The 15,485-nt window shown below is 47.8% G+C and overlaps 1 protein-coding gene across 1 annotated transcript; it reads right to left on the reverse strand.

The window, feature by feature from the left end:
- Positions 1-4,637: 4,637 nt before the first annotated feature.
- Positions 4,638-11,803, reverse strand: LOC117093563 (60S ribosomal protein L18a-like). The gene is made up of 3 exons (XM_033228876.1): positions 11,596-11,803; positions 11,310-11,503; positions 4,638-5,366 (listed from the first exon to the last, which is right to left on the reverse strand). The coding sequence occupies exons 1-3, from the start codon at positions 11,801-11,803 to the stop codon at positions 4,800-4,802; spliced, it is 969 nt and encodes a 322-aa protein (XP_033084767.1). The 3' UTR covers positions 4,638-4,799.
- Positions 11,804-15,485: the final 3,682 nt, after the last annotated feature.

Below are 15,485 nucleotides of genomic sequence, written 5' to 3' on the forward strand. Positions count from 1 at the left end.
ACCCTGGTTTTGCCAGTCATTGGCTACATGACCTTGATCAAGTTACTCCACCTCTCTGAGCTGGTTCCTTCATCTGTAAAATGGGGTTAATGTCTGCCTCTCAGGTCTGTGTAAAGAGTTAATGAAATAATGAATGGAGGCCCGGCGCAGTGGCTCATGCCTGTAATCCCAACACTTTGGGAGGCCGAGGTGGGTGGATCACGAGGTCAGGAGATCGAGACCATCCTGGCTAATATGGTGAAACCCCATCTCTACTAAAACTACAAAAAATTAGCCGGGTGTGGTGGCGGGCACCTGTAGTCCCAGCTGCACAGGAGGCTGAGGCAGGAGAAGAGCGTGAACCTGGGAGGCGGAGCTTGCAGTGAGCCAAGATTGTGCCACTGCACTCCAGCCTGGGTGATAGAGCAAGGCTCCATCTCAAAAAAATAAAATAAAATAAAATAAAATGTAAGGTATCAGGCATAGAAATAGGTATTCAGGGTCATGCATGGTGGCTCACACTTGCAATCTCAGCACTCTGGGAGGCCGAGGCAGGCGGATTACCTGAAGTCAGGAGTTCAAGACCAGCCCGGCCAAGACGGTGAAACCCCGTCTCTACTAAAAATACAAAAATTAGCCGGGCATGATGTCAGGTGCCTGTAATCCCAGCTACTTGGGAGGCTGAGGCAGGAGAATCGCTTGAACTTGGGAGGTGGAGGTTGCAGTGAGCTGAGATCACGCCATTGCACTCCAACCTGGGTGACAGAGCCAGACTGCATCTCAAAAAGAAAAAAAAAAAGAAATAGGTATTCAGTATTAATATCTGTATCATTCAACTTTCTCAATTGCAAGCAATAAGATTCCACTAAAGGTTGTCTAGCAGCAAAAGGCCAGAGGATCAGGCTGGGGGGCTACACAGCAAGAACAGTAACCCCAGAATGTCACTTCAGTGAAGACCCTAGGGCCACCCCCAGTTGCCAGCACACAGCAGAGATGTGGCAGCACACATTAGGGATGTTCTGTAGCCTCACCATAGCACCCCTTGCCCTTCTCTCTGCTCTTTTAGGATCTGGTACAGGAGGAAGGAAGTGGTCTCCTCACGCTCATGGCTAGACTGCATAGAGAAAACACATACATAAGCACTATACCCCTGGTGCTGTTTACACTGCTTACAACCCTCCCTTAGAGAATGATACTACTGTTTTGCCAGTTGATAGATATGATGCACAGAGAGGTTTTTCTTAACTTGCCTGAGATCACACAACTAGTAAACAGTAGAACCAGAACTGGAACCCATGCAGTTTAACTCTGTTGCTAATGTCCTGCACTAGAACTCTCAGGGTAACCAGCGCTACCCTGAGAAATAGTAGTCTACATTATGGGAAGATTCTGTCATAACTGTGACTAGACGGATGGATGGATGGATGGATGGATGGATGGTTTACTCATTAATTCAACTTTAAGTGCTTTCCATGTCCCAGGCTCTGTGGTCAACACCGAGTAAAACTAACGTGTTCTCTGACTTTAAGGAACTTAGGGCTGGTGGAGGAAATGAACAAGAAATAAGCAAACACTCAAGTAAATTAAATACTTGGAAATTATGAGAAGAGCAAGGAAGGAAGCACAGAACAAGGTATGAGAAAGAATGACTGGGGCAACATTGTGGGTAGGGAGGACTCTTTCCCTGGCCACTGTTCAGCCATACTAGCCTCCTGGCTGCTCTTTGTTTTTTTGTTGTTTGTTTGTTGTTGTTGTTGTCTTTGAGACAAAGTCTTGCTCTATCGCCAGGGTGGAGTGCAGTGACACGATTTCCACTCTCTGTAGCCTCCGCCTCCGCCTCCGCCTCCCAGGTTCAAGCGATTTTCCTGCCTCAGCCTCCCGAGTAGCTGGGACTACAGGGGCGTGCCACCACACCCAGCTAATTTTTGTATTTTTTGTAGAGGTGGGTTTCACCGTGTTGGCCAGGATGGTCTTGAACTCCTGACCTTGTGATCCGCCCGCTTCGGCCTCCCAAAGTGCTGGGATTACAGGCGTGAGCCACCGCGCCTGGCACTGGCTACTCTTTGAAACCACCAAGCACACTTAGGGCTTTTGCTTTGGCAGTTCCTTCTGCTTAATAAGGGTTTCCCCAGTTACCTGCATGGCTAACCTCACCTCTCTTTTGTATGCATAGCACCTTCTCAGCAAGACTTTCCTTGACACCACTATTAAATAACTCATCCTGCCTCTTGCCTGCACTGATGCTGCATCAGCACTCCCTGTCTCCTCCCTGCTCTACTGTATCTTTCCCTTACCACTTTTTTTTTTTTTTGAGACAGAGTCTCGCTCTGTTGCCCAAGGTGGAGTGCAGTGGCCCGATCTCAGCTCACTGCTGCAAGCTCCGCCTCCCAGGTTTACGCCATTCTCGTGCCTCAGCCTCCCAAGTAGCTGGGACTACAGGCACCCCCGCCACCTCGCCCGCCTAGTTTTTTTTTGTATTTTTTAGTTTTTTTTTTTTTTTTTTTTTTTTGAGACGGAGTCTGGCTCTGTCGCCCAGGCTGGAGTGCAGTGGCCGGATCTCAGCTCACTGCAATCTCCGCCTCCCAGGTTTACACCATTCTCCTGCCTCAGCCTCCCGAGTAGCTGGGACTACAGGCGCCTGCCACCTCGCCCGGCTAGTTTTTTTTTGTATTTTTTAGTAGAGACGGGGTTTCACGGTGTTAGCCAGGATGGTCTCGATCTCCTGACCTCGTAATCTGCCCGTCTCGGCCTCCCAAAGTGCTGGGATTACAGGTTTGAGCCACCGCGCCCGGCCAGTTTTTTGTATTTTTTAGTAGAGATGGGGTTTCACCGTGTCAGCCAGGATGGTCTCGATCTCCTGACTTTGTGATCCGCCCATCTCGGCCTCCCAAAGTGCTGGGATTACAGGCTTGAGCCACCGCGCCCGGCCCCCCTTACCACTTTCTAACACAATTTATTTATACTTATTTATAATTTATTATATTTATTATGTTTACAATTTGCTTTACCTTGTAGAATGTAAACATCACAAGAGAGCAGGTATCTTTGTTCTGTTCACTGAAACGTGGCACGTAGTAAGTGCTCAAAAGTATTTATTGACTGAATGTAAATAATGTCCCTGTTGTCACAGCTGGAAAGTGGCATTTCTGTGATTTGTATCTAGTGTTATTTGGCTCCAAAGCTATAGAACCTTATTACTAGGGCTGTTCCGGGGCTCAAATGGGTTCACGTGTCAGCCACTTAGCACAGTGCCTGGTTGGAAGATTAATGTGCCATAAACATGAAATAATAGTAATCGTCATTATTAATTATTGAGAGGCCCCTCCCTCTTGGGCTCATTTTTCTAAATTTCATAATATTACAGCCGGCTCTTTGGGGTAAGACATCAAACCTGACTTGACAGACACACTGACATGACCCTCAGGAAGGAAAAATGCAGCTGTGCCATCCCCAGTAGCCTGGAGCCCTGCCCCAGCAGGACCCAGTCCTCTATGTGGCCCAGCCTACTTCATAACTGAGCTGAAACTGTTCACCCACAGGGATTGCAAACAACACAGACTTCCTGTATTTTGAGAAAGGGGAAGTCCAACCAGTGATTTACCTTGAGTCATTTGTTTCGAGAAGGAAGCCTCAGCAGTTGGCAGAAAGTAGCGGAAGGAGGAGGGCTGCCCAAGGCAAGAAAGGAGACCTGGATTCTAGAAGGAATGCCACTACTTCTCAGCTGACCACACTGAGCAGGTCCCCTCTCTGGCCTTAATTTTCTAATCTGGAAAATGAGACAATGATCTTTACCTCACTGACTTCTTCAGGCAGTGCTAATATCGATGAGTGCCTGTGTGTGAAGAGCTGGAAATACAAGAATGCATCAGCATCTTGCAACTGGAAGGGCAAAGTTCAGAGCTTAAAAATTTACAAACTATGAAGTCATTCAGATCTGGATTCAGATCCTGCCTCCGTCACTTTCTAGCTGTGTGTCCCTGGGCAAATAACGGAACGAACCTCTCTGAGTCTCAGGATCTTTGGTTTCCTCAGCTGTGAAATAATGTTTCTCCTAAACTGATTTTGAGGATTAACTGAGATATGCATATCAATGGCTATGAATGAACAAGGAATTGGGCTCAGAGAAATCCTTCGGGTTGCCCAGCCTGGGCGACGTAGTGAGACCCTGTCTCTATTTAAAACATATATGGCCGGGCGCGGTGGCTCAAGCCTGTAATCCCAGCACTTTGGGAGGCCGAGATGGGCGGATTGCGAGGTCAGGAGATCGAGACCATCCTGGCTAACACGGTGAAACCCCGTCTCTACTAAAAAATACAAAACACTAGCCGGGCGAGGTGGCAGGCGCCTGTAGTCCCAGCTACTCTGGAGGCTGAGGCAGGAGAATGGCGTAAACCCAGGAGGCGGAGCTTGCAGTGAGCTGCGATCCGGCCACTGCACTCCAGCCTGCGCAACAGAGCGAGACTCCGTCTCAAAAAAAAAAAAAGAAATCCTTCAGGAATGGTGACTCTTGTTTTTAATCCTGAATGAGCTCTCACTTCTTCTCTGTGTGCTGCCAGTGCCCAGGACAAACCCCTGCTGAGAGTATTTCTTTTTTTTTTTTTTTTTTTTTGAGACAGAGTCTCCCTGTCACCCAAGGTGGAGTACAGTGGTGCGATCTCGGCTCACTGCAACCTCCACCTCTTGGGTTCAAGCGATCCTTCTGCCTCAGCCTCCCGAGTAGCTGGAATTACAGGCACCTACCACCATGCCTGGCTAATTTTTCCCCCCGACTGAGGTGTTCCTGAGTTTATTTGAGGCACACCCGGGAGAGCACCCTGTACCTAGAAGAAGGTGTTGGGTCTCCTGGTGAAGCATGGCTTCTGCTGATGGCACAGCACCCAGTGGGGCAGCAGGAACTTGATCTTGGAGTCGTGGAATTGCTTGACAGCCGGCCGCCGGCACTTGCTGGCCGTGATCTCCTCCACCTTCATGATCTGGATGAAGTGGGCCCGGGCATGGTACTGGGCGCCCATGTCTCGGCAGCACTGGTGACAGCGCCCGTGGTGGTTGTCCCGGTATTCCCAGTACATGTTGTGGGTGCTGCTCTGGGAGTCATAGCGCAGCCAGATGCTGAAGTTCTTTACCCGCAGTGGGTACTTCTCAAACACCTGCCCACAGTTGACAGTCTCCCCTGAAGACTTCTTCATCTTCTTTAACTGAGATAGGAAGTACCAGAAGTGGAACTTGGCAACTACATGATTAGGCGCAAAGATTTGCATGCGGTAGAGGGGCGGCGTTTGGCATTTGGGGGTAAGCAGGCAGCGACCCACCACCTTGTACTCACGTTGTGTGCCCGAGGCCTTCAGGGCTTTCTTTCCACCTTCGCCACCACCTGCAAAAGGAAAAGGCTAATTTTTGTATTTTTAGTAGAGACGGCATTTCACCATCTTTCCCACTCCTGACCTAAAGTGATCTGCCCACCTTGGCCTTCAAAAGTGCTGGGATTACAGGCGTGAGCCACTGCACCCGGCCTTCTTCTGAGTATTTAATAGAAATACCTCCATCTGTGGGACCACAAATAATTATTAAAATAGAGAATAATTTTATGTATTTATTTTTACTTATTAAAAAACTTAATAAATTCATGGCAGAAAAAAACAAGCCAATAAGTAAAAATAAGAAAATAGAGATTACATATAACTTCATCACCTAGAGATAATCACTATTAACAGTTGGGTTAACTCTCCTGGATTTCTTTTTAATGCATATGTAACAAGATGTTAAATGCAAGTTTCCTGTCATTTTGGCTTTGGGGCAGAGGCAAGGACTACTACATCCAGGCATGCTGAAGGAAGGAGAAACCAGTTCTACCAGCATTAATCCCATCACCCCCAGAGTGTGTGTTTGTGTGTGTGTGTGTGTGTGAGAGAGAGAGAGAGAGAGAGAGAGAAGACAGAAGAGAGAAGAGGGCTAGTTGAAAGAGATTTATTTTAGAGGCAATTATGTTTTTTTGTTTTGTTTTTGAGTCAGAGTCTCTGTCACCCAGGCTGGAGTGTGATAGCGCAATCACTGCTCACTGCAACCTTGAATTCCTGGGCTCAAGTGATCCTTCCACCTAGCCTCTAAAGTAGCTAGGACTACAGGCGCCTGTTACCACGCCCAGTTAGCTTTTTTTACTTTTTTGTAGAGATGGGGTCTTACTATGTTGCCCAGGCTGGTCTCGAACTCCTGGCCTCAAGCAATCATCCCCTCAAGGCCTCCCAAAGTGCTGGGATTACAGCCATGAGCCACCGCAGCAGGCCTCTTTTGGACCAAATTGTTGATTGCTTTATGTTCCCCACTACATCACCCGCCTCCACCCCCAGACAGGAGGGGTGAGGGGAACTTGTGAAGGGAGCCATTTGGAAAGTGTGAGATGTGCCTCGGGGGTCTTGTAGACCAAGGAGAAAAGCAAGTCTAAAGCAATGGCCCACTCCTCCATCACCCGCACTACCCTGCCTGCAACAGAGAGAGTTTATCATGCTGAAATGTAAATATCCATTGAGTTATCTACCTCCCCAGCTAAACCAGAAACCAGAGTCTGGGGCTTGTATCTCTTGGCCCCTGCAAAAGGCCTCTTACTTAATTGATGCTTGATAAATGTTCTGAAGAATGAAGCGAACACTGAAAAAACTGTGGAGTAGAAAATGGAAAGAACAAGGATTTAGAATCACACAGATCGGAGTTCAAATCCTGCCTCTGCCACTTTCTAGCTGTGTTCCCTTGGGGAAGTCATATCATCTCTCTAACCTTATATTTCTCACTTGTAAAATGAGGGTAATTTGAGTGTCTGCTTTGCAGAGTTTTGAATGAAATGAGATCAAGCACTGGTACATAGGTGTTCCATCAATGAAGAATGAATGAAAATATGGTAGTTTTGGGAACACTGCAAACTGGCTAGGTCTTCTGAGAATTTCCTGTCTGAGCTGATACAGTTCTGGGATTTCTAGATCCTGGTTTCCTTCCCTGCTCCTTCTGCAGTTATCATCATCCTCGTCATCTTTATAGAAGCAGCAACAGCTGCCATTTGTATGGCAATTTATAGAAATTCCATGGCCTGGTCTCATTTAAATATTGCAATAACCCTGTGAGATGTATATTATAATCCCCATTTCACAGATAAGGGAACTGAGACCCAAAATGACTTGCCCAAGGGCACAAAGATCTGAGACTCGAGGGTACCTCTATTAGCTTTCCTAAAGGGATTTATTTCACATGTATGCAGCACCCACTGGTATTCTGGGCATTTGCAATTAGCAGCTCCTGTCCCCTTATATGGTAGTGGAGAGGACAGACGACCAAATCAAAACATCATCTATATCTCTTCGTGGTAAGATGGTAAGTGCTGTCATTGAATGGGCAGAAACACCAAACAAGATGACACTTTCTGCTGAGGGCAGTTGTCTGGAGAGCAGATCCAATCCACTGTTTGCTATCTCTGGCCTTGGGTAAGTCACTTCACCTATCTGGGCCTTAATTTCTGCTGCCAAATGGGAGTTATAATAATAGTACTTCCCTCATAAATCACTGTGGGGGGCCGAGTGAGGTGACTCACGCCTGTAATCCCAGCACTTTGGGAGGCCAAGGCAGGCAGATCACCTGCGGTTAGGAGTTCAAGACCAGCCTGGCAACATGGTGAAACCCCATATCTACAAAAATACAAAAATGAGCTGGACATAATGGCGGGTGCCTGTAATCCCAGCTGCTTGGGAGGCTGAGATGGAAGAATCACTTGAATGCAGGAGGCGGAGGTTGCAGTGAGCTGAGATTGAGCCACTGCACTCCAGCCTGGGCAACAGAGTGAGACTCTGTCTCAAAAAAAAAAAAAAAAAATCACTGTGAGGGTAACAGATAAAATATATGTAGCATTTAACACAGTGTTTTGCACAAGCAAGTGTATACAACTTTTTTTTTTTTTTCTGAGACACAGTCTCACTCTATTGCCCAGGCTGGAGTGCAGTGGTACAATTTTGGCTCACTGCAACCTCTGCCTTCTGGAGGTTCAAGTGATTCTCCTGCCTCAGCCTCCCAAGCAGCTGGGATTACAGGTGCCCACCACCATGCCCAGCTAATTTTTGTATTTTCAGTAGACACGGGGTTTTGCCATATTGGCCAGGCTGGTGTCAAACTCTTGATCCACCCACCTCTGCCTCCCAAAGTGCTGGGATTACAGGTGTGAGCCACTGCGCCCAGCCACTTCTCAGCTTATGTCTCAATAAACCCATCATCTGTTGAAAATATTGTAAGCAGAAAATGCATTTGATAAACCTAACCTACCGAACATCGTAGCTTAGCTTAGCCTAACTTAAACATGCTCAGAACACTTGCACTAGCCTTCAGTTTGGCAAAATTATATAACACAAAGCCTATTTTTAAGTAATGTGTCGAATATCTCGTGTAATATATTGAAAACTGCACTGAAAGTGAAAAACAGAATGGTTGGGTACTGAAAGTGTGGTTTCTAGGCCGGGCGTGGTGGCTGACACCTATAATCCCAGCACTTTGGGAAGCCAAGGCGTGCGGATCTTGAAGTCAGGAGTTCGAGACCAGCCTGGCCTATGGTGAAACCCCATCTCTACTAAAAATACAAAAATTAGCCAGGCGTGGTGGCGCCCACCTGTAGTCCCAGCTATTTGGGAGGCTGAGGCAGGAGAATTGCTTGAACCCGGGAGGCGGAGGTTGCAGTGAGCTGAGATCCTGACACTCACTGTCACTCAGTGTCACTTTGTTGCACTCCAGCCTGGGCAACAAAGCAAGACTCTGTCTCAAAAAAAAAAAAAAAAAAAAAAGTATGGTTTCTACTGAATGCATATTGCTTTCACACTATTGTAAAGTCAAGAAATCATAAGGTGGTGACTGTACTCAGTTAATAGTAGTTGGTCTTTTATTAATGTAACCTGGATGTCAGCCAGGGGCCTTCTGACCCCTTGAAACCTTCAAAGGATGGACCCAAGCACCCATTACAAAACCCCTTTCCAAGGATTACTGCAAATTCCTGAGAGACTTTGTTTCTCCTGCTCCAATTCCTACTTCAGCCTGTACTGTCTTTGGTCAGCTCTATACCAAAACAGATGTAAAAGTTAGTCCCTTCAGCTGTTTCCACCAACACCCCAGTCAGGGCAGCCTCCATGAATATAGAAGATCTTTCTTGAATATTTCCAGGGATAGGAGACAGAGACATTCACATCATAGCTATACATCTCAGGGTGAACAAAAACAAAAACAACTCTCGGTTTCCAAAACAGCCTTTTCTACTTTCCTCCATAGCGCCCAGCCTCAGCCACAAGCCAGCTCTTGTCTTCTGGTAAAGGACATTTGCCTTTGGCTATTCATTCCACTCTCTCTTCCTAAGGACCTCTCAGATTTCTCTTCCAGGCATTATCCCACTGTGTGAAGCCTCAGGGTTAGGGGGTTGGTTTTCTCTCCTATCTCCCCATCACCACCATCATCAAGTGAAAGCTTTACAGGGCTCCTCTTTGGCCTTCATGTAGTCCCCACAAGGATAGGAGGAAACATTTGCTGTCATTCTGGCCCTCTCTGGCTTCCTGCTGCCCACCCCTCCCCAGAGCCCTCGGGTCCTGCCCATGTCCCAAATCCAGTCCTCCAGATTCTGGTAGAATCTCTGAGCCCTCAGTAGCTTCTCAGTGTATGTATGACCTCTTGTTTAAAACATCCAGAGCCATTGGGGAACAGATCCAAATCTAAGTTATCTTCTTTTTTTTTTTTTTTTTTTGAGATGGAGTCTCATTCTGTCACCCAGGCTGGAGTGCAATGGCATGGTCTTGGCTCATTGCAACCTCTGCTTCCCGGGTTCAAGCGATTCTCCTGTCTCAGCCTCCCAAGTAGCTGGGACTACAGGCACGTGCCACCACACCCGGTTATTTTTTGTATTTTTGGTAGAGATTGGGTTTCACTATGTTGGCCAGGCTGGTGTCAAACTCCTGACCTCGTGATCCGCCCGCCTCGGCCTCCCAAAGTGCTGGGATTACAGGCGTGAGCCACCGTGCCTGGCCTCCTCTTCTTCGTTGCCCCCAGAACAGCTGCCTCTCAGACATTCAAGACCACACCTTTACCCTAGTTTTCCAAAGTATTTTCCTAACAAAAGCCATCCTCTTCTCTAAGGGTGGAGGTCATGCGCTGAGGATTTATGACATGCATCTGGCTCACAGGGGTGTTTTTAAAAAGTCAAATCAACATTTAAAAATTGATGGATTAGGCCGGGCGCGGTGGCTCAAGCCTGTAATCCCAGCACTTTGGGAGGCCGAGACGGGCGGATCACGAGGTCAGGAGATCGAGACCATCCTGGCTAACATGGTGAAACCCCGTCTCTACTAAAAAATACAAAAAAATTAGCCGGGCGAGGTGGCGGGCGCCTGTAGTCCCAGCTACTTGGGAGGCTGAGGAAGGAGAATGGCGTGAACCCGGGAGGCGGAGCTTGCAGTGAGCTGAGATCCGGCCACAGCACTCCAGCCTGGGCGGCAGAGCGAGACTCCGTCTCAAAAAAAAAATAAATAAAAAATAAATAAAAAATAAAAATTGATGGATTACACATAAAAGTCCAGATTTGTGACTTGTCTTATAAATTCAGAAAATCTGGCATCATAGGACCCACATTTCTCTCAAGGAGCATATTGGCCTAAATGAAGAGCTGCCCTTTTGACAGGTTTTTCCTTTGTTTTTTCTTTCTAAATACTGTACTTCATGCTATAAGACAGGTTTTTCTTATGCCCCTGATGCACCAGCGTATTTCTGTCTCCTGCTTGACTCCTGCAGGCTTTCACCTTTGTGACCTTTGCTAAGCGGCATTTTAGTGCCAGTTTCTACCCTCTGTTGCTTTATTATAATTAGGTAGGGTCTAGGAATTCGCTAGGCTCACAAGGGGGGAAAGGGGATCCTACAGCAAGAGCAGTCACAAGTATACAAGTGATGGCTATCCCTGGAAGGGCCAGGGGTCCAGAGGGATGGGGTCTCCCGTGTAAGGAGGCGGTGGGACTGGTGAGGGTGAGGTTAGTCTTGGTTATGAAGGCTCCAAATGCTCTCTCATCGGGCACGGGGAGCCAGCGTGGGGTTTAAGGCAGGGCGACACACCATGAGCTGTACGTATGAGAAAGGTGGCTGGGAAGCTCGCGGGGCAGAATCTATTGAAACCCTCCCATCCCCCCGCTGTATCTGCTGGAAGCCCAGTGAGAGACAGGGGCAGTGGTCCGAGGAAGGCTGCCTCCGGATGAGTGGCAAAGGCGGTGGGAACGGCTGGGAGGACTGCAAGGGAGGGATTTCGGAGGCAGCCTTGTCAAAGAGTGGGTATGCTTGACCTTGACGGAAAACACTGAGGGAGCTGCGGCAGCAACTCGCTGGCCTCCGCTCCGCTCCCCTCCCGTCCCCTGCGCCGCTGCGGACTGCGGCGGAATCCCGGCCCCTCGCCGGGCGCCCTCCCGCGCGGATGCGGCACGCGAGGGGCGGGGACGGGATGGCGAGGGTGGCCGGGTGGCGGGGATGCCGGTCTTCCCTGGAAGGCCAGGGAGGGAAGGGGAGGCTGGTCACATGGCACTGCCACCGGGCGCAGCCGGATTGGCGGGTTGCGCAGCCAAGCAAGCCAACGCTGCTTGGATTTCCAGGCACTGAGCGGCCCCCTCCCCTCGTTCGAGCGCCGGAGGAAAGCGCTGGCTCTGCCCCGGGCAAGGGAAGACGCGAGCCGTGCTCGTTCCGCAGTGTGAAACGTACGGTATCGCCGCAGTCCTAAGGAGGTCTGATTATTGGGAGCTTGGGACGTCTGATTATTGTGTGGGAGCAATTGTCTGATTATCATCTGATTATTGTCTTGGGAGGTCTGATTATTATCTGGGAGGTCTGATTATTGTCTCCATGAACACCTCTCGTCCCCCTTCCCTTCTCTGCTTTTCTCCTGCCTTCCCACACCTGCCCCTCTTTCTACCCTACCTACCTGGAGGCCAGCTTTATTTGCAGGTTTCCATTATTTGCTCTAATTTTTCAGCTTTGAGTAAATCGACCTGCTGGAGGTGGCAAAGATTAAAAGAGAAATCCCACAGATGCCTCAAGTCCCACACATCCGGCCCCACCTATCTCCCCAAAATGCTCTTCTCTGTTTCAAGCAAAAACCTGAGAACCATCTCCATCTCGCTGTCCCCAATGAAATCTATGAACAAAACCTATTAAATTTACCTCCAAAATATTTCTTACACCTCACACCAAGTGTTTTTCCTTCTTACCATTTATCCTGATTTGTAACTGTATGTTTATTTGTATGGTTGTTTTTGTAAGGGTTTTTTTCCCACTGGATTATAAGCTCCATGTCAGCAGGGACCTTATCTGTTTTGCTCATTGCTGTATCACCAACACTGTCAGGCACATAGTAGGTACTCAATAAATGTTAATTGATTGAATGAATGAATCCATGTATAACAAGTCCTTGGGAGGGGCACAGATTTTAAGATAAAACACACAGTATCTGTCCCTAAGAAGTCACCTATCCGATGGGTTTGGTGTCATGAAGCCTGTAGTCCCAGCTACTTGGAAGACTGAGGCAGGAGGGCTGCTCGAGCGCAGGAGTTTGAAGTTGTATCATACTATGATTTTGCCTGTGAATGGCCACTACACTCCAGCCTAGGCAACATAGCATGACCCTGTCTACAAACAAAACAAAAAAAGAAGTCATCCATCCAACAAACATGTCCTGAGGTCTTTGCTACACAAGGCCCTGGACAGAGACCAGTGCATGCAATGAGTAAGATTCCATTTCTACCTTCCCTCTTTGTCTTAAGAGTTCACATGTCACTAACCCAGACAAGACCCTGTGGTATTGGAGGTGCCAAGGGTGGAGTCGGGGTCCAGGATTTAGAATCTGATGAGCTGACTGTATGACCACAAGTCTTCTCTCTCTGAGGCTCCATCTTCTCATCTTGAAAACGGGATAGCAATACCAAGCTCACAGGGCTGTTGAGAGCAATGAATTAGATAAATGAAAGCACCAACTGCGGGTTTTACAGTGATGTCGGGTGTAGGTAGGTGATCATATCTTCCAGTTTGCCTGGAACAGATCGATTGACACCTGTTAAACCAGTGCAAATTAATAGCATTCCCTTTCTTCCTTCCAAATGTCCTGCTTTGGACCGTAAAGTATGTGGATACCCTAGTAATACATGTAACTCTAGAGTTATCTACACTGTCCCCTGGGGACACAAAGGATGGAGGGAGGTGGGTCTGACTGTAGAAAGGTGGATGGTAACCATGGAAATGAGCCTGAAATATGCAAAGGATTACACCAAGTGAAGAGGGACAGGAAGGGCATAAGCAGCAGAGGGACCAGCATTTGCAAAGAAGCAAGGCTTAACAATCCTGGGCATATTTAGTTAGATAACATAAAGAAGGCAAAATGGCTTAAGTCCAGGAGGCATGCAAGAAGATGAGGCTTTCTGCAGTGGGAACTGGAGAAAGTTTTTGAGTAGGGGTAGACATGAGCCAATGGCTTCACAAAAGAGACCAATTGAGGGGCTGGGGTCAAAATTGAAGCAGAAGAGATAATAAGGCTTGAACAGGGCAGTGCATGTAAGCCCAGGGAGAAAGGGTGAGATTCCATAAGCATTTTGGAGATAAAACAGATAGGACTTCGATGTGAGCATCAGAGGACAGGTCAGAGGCAGGAAGACTTCCAGATGGATAAAGAGGCCACTCCCTGAGGCAGGCGGAGAGAGGACAGGCCAGGAGACCCAGAAAATAGGAGGTGACCCAGATCAGGCTGACTAGGCACAGAAGCTCATGATCCAGAGGGAAAAATGGAGATCACATCAGGTAGAGGTGACTCCTGAGGCCAGAGGAAGGAGCTAGGAGCCTCAATATTCATGTGACATCTATTTAAAATTAGCTTTCAAAGCAACCTTGAAGTCAGGCGCTGTGGCTCACACCTGTAATCCCAGCACTTTGGGAGGCTCGGGCGGGTAGATCACCTGAGATCAGGAGTTTGAGATGAAGCTGGTCAATATGGTGAAACCACATCTCTACTAAAAATACAAAAATTAGCTGGGCGTGGTGGCACACACCTGTAGTCCCAGCTACTTGGGAAGCTGAGGCAGGAGAATTCCTTGAACCTGGGAGACAAGAGGTTGCAGAGAGCTGAGATGACGCCATTGCACTCCGTCAAAAGCGAAAAAGTGAAACTCCATCTCAAAAAAAAAAAAAAAAAAAAGGCTGGGCGTGGTGGCTCACACCTGTAATCCCAGCACTTTGGGAGGCAGAGGTGGGCAGATCACTTGAGGTCAGGAGTTCAAAACCAGCCTGGCCAACATAGCGAAACCCCATCTCTACTAAAATACAAAAAACAATCAGCCAGGCATGGTGATGAGCGCCTGTAGTCCCAGCTATTCTGGAGGTTGAGGCATGAGAATCGCTTGAACCCCGGAGGCAGAGGTTGCAGTCAGCTGAGATCACGCCATTGCACTCCAGCCTGGGTGACAGAGTAAGACTCTGTTTCAAAAAAAGAAATGGTCAGGTGCGGTGGCTCTTGCCTATAATCCCAGCACTTTGGGAGGCCAAGGCGGGTGGATCACAAGGTCAGGAGATTGAGACCATACTGGCTAACACGGTGAAACCCCATCTCTACTAAAAAAAAAAAAAAACACACAAAAAATTAGCCGGGCACAGTGGCAGGTGCCTGTAGTCCCAGCTACTCGGGAGGCTGAGGCAGGAGAATGGCGTGAACCCAGGAGGCAGAGCTTGCAGTGAGCCGAGATCACACCACTGCACTCCAGCCTGGGCAACAGAGCGAGACCCCGTTTCAAAAAAAAAAAAAAAAACACCTTGAAAAACACAAGAGAAAGCTCAAAAGTAGAAAAGTAGAGCCTCAAGTAAGAAAAAAAGCAGGTTTTGTAGTCCAATTTCATTGTATGTATGGCTCTCCTTGATTTAAACTGTCCCATAATACCTCATAGACTAAAGGCTGAGCTCCTCGGCCTGGCACTCAAGGCTTCCTGTAGCTGGGTCTCAGCCTATCTCTGATGAACATTTCATATTTCATCTAGTCATGTTTGGCCCCTCCCTCCTTCCTTATGAAAGAGTAGCTCCTTCCTTTTGGAGATTTGCTCCTCCCTTTGATCCAGCCGTATGGTTCAGGTACGGCCTATCAATCATAGCATTCCATCCCCCATGACCACAGATGTGAGTGAGTATGCAGCCAAATCTCGTCAATCACACTTGTTCTGAAGAATTTTGAGAATCTGGAACAAAGTGAAGATAATTACTCCTCTCTGGTGAGGAAGCTAGGACACGTAAGCTAGGGATTCTACAGTTCCAGCAAGAGAGAAAAGTAGACTGAAAAAATAAAGTGAGGAGAAGAGAGAGTTAATGCTTAATGGCTATGGAATTCCAAGCTGGGAAAACGAAAAAGTTCTGGAGATGGATGGTGGTGATGGTTGCACAATAATATGAATTGATTTAATGTTAGCAAACTGTACACTTAAAATTGGTTAAAATGGTAG

This window comes from Trachypithecus francoisi, unplaced genomic scaffold (genome assembly GCF_009764315.1).
Source record: "Trachypithecus francoisi isolate TF-2019V2 unplaced genomic scaffold, Tfra_2.0 Lachesis_group12, whole genome shotgun sequence".
NCBI classification, from domain to species: Eukaryota; Metazoa; Chordata; class Mammalia; order Primates; family Cercopithecidae; genus Trachypithecus; species Trachypithecus francoisi.

Excerpts from the sequence above, each read along its gene's own strand:
- LOC117093563 (XM_033228876.1), bottom strand. The coding sequence starts at position 11,803 with ATGATAATCAGACAATTGCTCCCACACAATAATCAGACGTCCCAAGCT. Across the intron at positions 11,504-11,595 it reads TGCCTGGAAATCCAAGCAGC|GGAAGACCGGCATCCCCGCC; the intron begins GTTGGCTTGCTT and ends CTGGCCTTCCAG. Across the intron at positions 5,367-11,309 it reads CCTCAGTGTTTTCCGTCAAG|CCTTTTCCTTTTGCAGGTGG; the intron begins GTCAAGCATACC and ends TACAAAAATTAG.